Consider the following 5,547-nt stretch of genomic DNA (forward strand, 5'->3'; position numbering starts at 1 on the left):
CCCCCCCCCCCCCCAACCACACACCTCTGTCAGTCAGCAGGCTTCCCCATCGGGAGGTGCTGTACTAGTTGTTGGCTCTTTATCGCCTCCAGAAGGGGTTTACCGCAGCGTCGGCATCACAAAGGCTGCCTCCTTCCTCTGCCAGCCTCGGAGGAGACTGGTTTCGCTCCACATTTCTTTTTTTTTTTTCTATCCCCGGCTCTTTTGCAGTACCGCCTCCCAGCCGGCGCTGGATAACACAGAACTGCAGCAGCGGCTGATAATTTTTGTAAAACAAGTCTCTCTCCATTGGTGGACTGGGAAGGGGAGGCGTGATGACAGTGCGGGTGTTCAAACCCCCTCTGCCGCTTTACAGTGGTCCTTTTAATCTACAACACGGACTATTGTGTTTCCTGTTTGGTTGTCTTAAAGTCCTCTTTCTTTTGACGCACGACAACACCTGAACACCGATATTCCTATTAGCCTCGTACAATTAATGGTGGAATTCATTAGTGTTGAACAATTAATGGGTATGGGTTACAAAAAGACCTCGTCTCTTCCATTTAGCTAAAACAAATACAATAAAAATAATCAGGAAACATTTTAAACTACTTATTTATTCTTTTTTTGTATTTTTAGCTAACTAAAGAGTGTGTAGCATTTTATTAGCTACTTTTAGCAAAACCAGTTTATACACTGATTATACACATTATATTAGTCGTAGCTATAGCATTGACAGATGTAACTGCTACTGTTAGCTTTAGCTATGTGTGTCAATTTAGTCGGCTAACACTTCCCCAACTATTTCTATTTAAATAGCTAATTAGCAGTTGGTAACATTTTGGTAGTTAGGTTAGCATAACAAACAGTTTTTACACTATATTACTTGTAGCTAGCATTATCAAGTGTACTGTAACTGTTAGCGTTAGCTACGTAGCTTAACTGAATACGTAAACTGAATGTGTTGTTTTTGTTGGCTAAGACTCAAACAATTTCTGTTCAAATAGCTAATTAGCTGTTAGCAACATTTTATTAGTTATTTTACTATAACAAACAGTTTTTACACTTTTATCATGCTATATTACTTGTAGCTAGCATTACCAGGTGTACTGTAACTGTCAGCGTTAGCTATGTAGCTTTGCTTAAACCGAATGTGTTGTTTCTGTTGGCTAAGACTCAACCAACTATTTCTGTTTAAATAGCTAATTAGCTGTTAGCAACATTTTATTAGTTATTTTACTATAACAAACAGTTTTTACACTTTTATCATGCTACATTACTTGTAGCTAGCACTAACAGGTGTACTGTAACTGTTAGCATTAGCTACGTAGCTTTGCTTAAGCTGAACGTGAGTAGCATTGTTTTAACATTTAGCTACCTTGGCTATCTTTGCACTTGAAAAAGTAGAAATTATTATTGTGAAAGACTTAATTAACTTTCTGGGTTACATATCAACCTTTTACCTTCTGCATTTGGCTAATACAAACTGTTTATTAAACATTTTAAACAATTTATTTAGCTAATTACATTTGTTACTAAACCCACGTTAGTTAGCTTTCGGGCATTTTGTTAGCTACAGCAACACAGCTTTGCATTTTTGTTGGCTGACACTTCCCCAACTATTTCTATTTAAAGCGCTAATTAGCAGTTGGCAACATTTTATTAGTTATTTTACAGTTTATACACTTTCATCACGCTATATTACTTGTAGTTAGCATTACCAGGTGTACTGTAACTGTTAACGTTAGCTACGTAGCTTTGCTTAAACTGATAGTGCGTAGCATTGTTTTAATATTTAGTTGCCTTTGTATTTGCGAATGTAGAATTTATTATTGTGAAACATTTAATCATTATTCTGGTCTAGATATCAACCTTTTACCTCCTGCATTTGGCTAAAACAAACCGTTTATGAAACATTTTAAACTATTTATTTAGCTAATTGCATCTGTTACTAAACCTACGTCAATTAGCTTTCAGGCATTTTTTGTTAGCTAACACTTAGACTATGTTCTGTTTAAGTTGTTAATTGGCAAATGACAACATTTTATTAGTTATTTTAGCATAATAAACAGTTTTTACACTTTTTTTTTGTACTATACGACTTGCAGCTAGCCTTAACACATGTACTGTTACTGTTAGCTTTAGCTGTGCATAAACTTTATGTGCATAACTTTGTTTAACACTTAGCTACCTAGCCTGCTTTTGCACATGGAAATATAGAATTTATTTTTGTAAAACAATTGTTATTCTAAGTTACATATCCATTTTTTATCTTCTACATTTAGCTAACAAAAAACTGTTTATTAAACATTTTAAACAACTTACTTAGCTAATATGTTACTAAAGCTACATATATTAGCCTTAAGGCATAATTGTTGGCTAACACTTAGGCTATATTCTATTTAAGTTGCTAATTAGCAATTGGCATCCTTTTATAGCTTATTTTCAGCATAACAAACAATGTTTTTACGCTTTTATCAATCTATATATTGCTTTCAGCTAGCATTACTGTTAGCTTTAGCTCTGTAGCTTTGCTCAAACTGAATGCGTGTAGCTTTTTTTTTTTTTTTTTTTAGCATTTAGCTACCTAAGCTTTGTTTCTGTTTCTGTTTGTTTGCTTTAAAATAGTTTTTCAGGCATTTGTTGTAGTTTTTTTTTTTTAAAGTAGAAAAAGGAACATTTATTTGTAGGTCTAATTCAACTTTTAGCTGACTTGGCTCTTTTTTTGCTTTAACTGTTTGTCACGTACCAGTTTCTTACATGCATTAAACTATGGTTAGCTACAAAAACACTTAGGAATGAGTGAAATATTTGGACGTCGGCTTGTCACGCCGATGGACGTCAAGGTCCACTCAAACCTGAAAGTGAACTCAGACGCGAAGACACTCAGTCCTGACACACTTATCATCCTGACGTTTGCCAAGAGAGGGAAGCCGAGTTCCACCTTTCATTGGCGCTAATTAGTCTGTGATGTTCAACCTCCTCCGGCTCTCTTTAACACGTCTGGTGGAAAAAGGTGGACATGTTAGGAAACACGAGCCCTGCGCCCCACGGGAGGCTGGTTTTAGCGGCGTGTCTGGTGCGGACAGCTCCCGAAGGGGTGATGAGCGCTTTGACAAGCGTGTGAAAAGACGGCGTGTGTGTGTCTCGTGGAGAAAACTCACTGCCCCGTCAGTGTTTACCCCAAAGGCACTCCACTGTTTTACGCTAACGCCTAACTGACAGAAACTTGTGCGTTAATATATGAACTCGTTAACACGCCTTTGAAGTCATAAAGTCACAGAGAAAAATATTTAAAAATAAATAAAATCTTCCGGATGTTTGTCTAAGTGGTTGGTGACACGTTTGAGGTCCGTAATTAATGACGTCACCGCCCTCTTGTTTCAGGAACGCCGTCGACGGAAACAAGAAGTTGGTCGCCATCTACGACACCAGGTATGTCACAGCGCATCATTATTTTTGTCGGGTGGGGGCTCTCCCCCTCCCCAATTATCCGCGGCTCTGCAGACCTTTCTCCGCGGGAACAACCCCCCTTTTTCATGGTTTCACGTCGGACCCGATCACAAAGAGGCTGTTGTGGGGAGGGTCAGGCATCGACTCCCAGATAAACGCCGCCGGTGCCCCATGCCGCACGCCATTTTTAAAAAAATTTTTTTATTGGAAATGCAGGGGAAGGGAACTGGAGCTGATGGTGTGGGATGCACTGTAAAAAAAAAAAAAACAACAGTGGAAGAAATACTCAACTGAGCTTACAGTTTTATATAAGAAGAGTGACCAAAAATAGACTCCTAATAAATCCAAAATTTGCTAATAGTACATTTTTGATACAATTTGAGATAAAATAGAAACTCTTCTTCAATAAATCAGGTTGTTATGGTGTTTTATTATTTTTTGTTGACTTTAAAGCTGAAAACTTTGTAAACTCCGTCAGGAATTAATGAAAATAAAGATTAACGATCCACTTTATTTATTTTTACACATTGTTGTTATATCAGTATGTGCAAAATTGCTGTTTTAAATTTCACAATTTAAAAAAATCGTCATTAAAACTGCTATTAACGGCCTTGCAACCCTCCGACATTTTGTTTTTTTTTACGTTTTTGACATGTCATCGCTTGTGCGAGTTGATATAAAAATATTTCAACACCATGTTTCCCATGTATACAAGTGTTTCACATGTGGAAAAACTTGTATTCTCGTGTTTTACATGTTATGCCATAGATTTAAATGGGAGTTTTTATGTGTCATGTGTCATGTACTATCCTATAAATATATTTTAAAGAGCATGTGTTTTAGGTACAAAACATTTTTCACGGTATAAAAAAATTGTAGTCCAATGTGTTTTACATGTAATCATGTGGGGTTTTTTTGTATTCCCATAGATTTTACATGGAAATTTACACAGGTTCCTCTCATTTGGGTTTCAGATATGATATGAAAATATTTCAACACCATGTTTCCCATGTATACAAGTGTTTCACATGTGGAAAAACTTGTATTCTCATGTGTTTTACATGTTATGCCATAGATTTAAATGGGAGTTTTTATGTGTCATGTACTATCCCATAAATATATTTTAAAGAGTACATGTTTTGGGTACAAAACATGTTTCACAGGATAAAAAATTGTAGTCCCATGTGTTTTACATGTAACCCCATGCATTTAAATGGGAGTTTAAATATTATATGTGCTCTCTTATAAATATATTTTTAAAAAGTACATGTGTTTTAGGTGCAAAACATGAGAAAAAAACCTTGAATCGTGTGGGTTTCTTATGTAATCCCATAGATTTCACATGGGAATCTCTGTGGCTCTGACTGCTTGTAAACGTTCAGGTTATATTGCAACCACTGGTGGATATTTTTTTACAGTGTAAGAAGTGCTGGGCTTCGTCTGTGGTTTGAACTAATCGAGTGCCTTCACCACCACCACCACCAGCAGCAGCAGCAGCAGCAGCAGCAGCAGCTCCACATCCGTCCCCTCATCCACAAGCGCTCCGGCTCCCGACTGGAAGAAGAGCCTCGTTTGGCGGACCGCCCCCCATTCCCCGTCGGTGTTCGGCGATGTACGCGCCCCCCTCTTCCCCGTCTCGAATCTGCCTTCGGTCCGCAGCAGACTTTTCCAGCGCCTCAGCCGACTTTCCTCCTGCTCGTGTGTGTGCGTGCGTGCGTGCGCGTGTGGGAGCGATCCATGGATTTACTCTGGATATGAGGAGCGTCCGGGAAGGCTGTTGATTGCGGAGAGGGGAGAGGGGAGAGGGGAGAGGCGCCTCGGCTCCAGCGGCTGCAAGCGCCGTAGAGAAAAATTAAATTCTAATTAGATCAAATCAAGGGGAGCGGGATGATGTTTGCGGGGGAGCGGGCTCGTCAGTTTCGCGTCTTGTCCGCGCTGGTGGTCGGTTCGATTGTGTGCTGCGCAAAAAGGTTGGTGGGTTTTTTTGTTGGTTTTTTTGTCCTCCTCTTCGCTCCTGCCAGTCAAGGTTATTGCTCGGGTTAATTGGCTCAGGAGCCGAGCTAATGTTCCCTCTCATACTGGGGTTTTTTTCCCTTTCTTTCCCCCCCCCCCCCC

The 5,547-nt window shown here is 39.0% G+C and overlaps 1 protein-coding gene across 4 annotated transcripts in view; it reads left to right on the forward strand.

The window, feature by feature from the left end:
- Window positions 1–5,547, forward strand: part of LOC108249474 (gamma-aminobutyric acid receptor subunit beta-3) — a 64,260-nt gene that overhangs the window by 19,035 nt on the left and 39,678 nt on the right. For 2 of the 4 annotated variants that reach the window (XM_017438879.3, XM_017438880.3), the window contains exon 2: window positions 3,367–3,414. In XM_017438879.3, coding sequence (XP_017294368.1) covers window positions 3,367–3,414 — 48 coding nt within the window. Of the gene's footprint in view, window positions 1–3,366; window positions 3,415–4,848; window positions 5,403–5,547 lie in introns of those variants that run through there. The other 2 variants (XM_017438881.3, XM_017438882.3) reach the window with 2 other exon arrangements.

Source organism: Kryptolebias marmoratus, linkage group LG23 (genome assembly GCF_001649575.2).
Source record: "Kryptolebias marmoratus isolate JLee-2015 linkage group LG23, ASM164957v2, whole genome shotgun sequence".
Taxonomy (NCBI): Eukaryota; Metazoa; Chordata; class Actinopteri; order Cyprinodontiformes; family Rivulidae; genus Kryptolebias; species Kryptolebias marmoratus.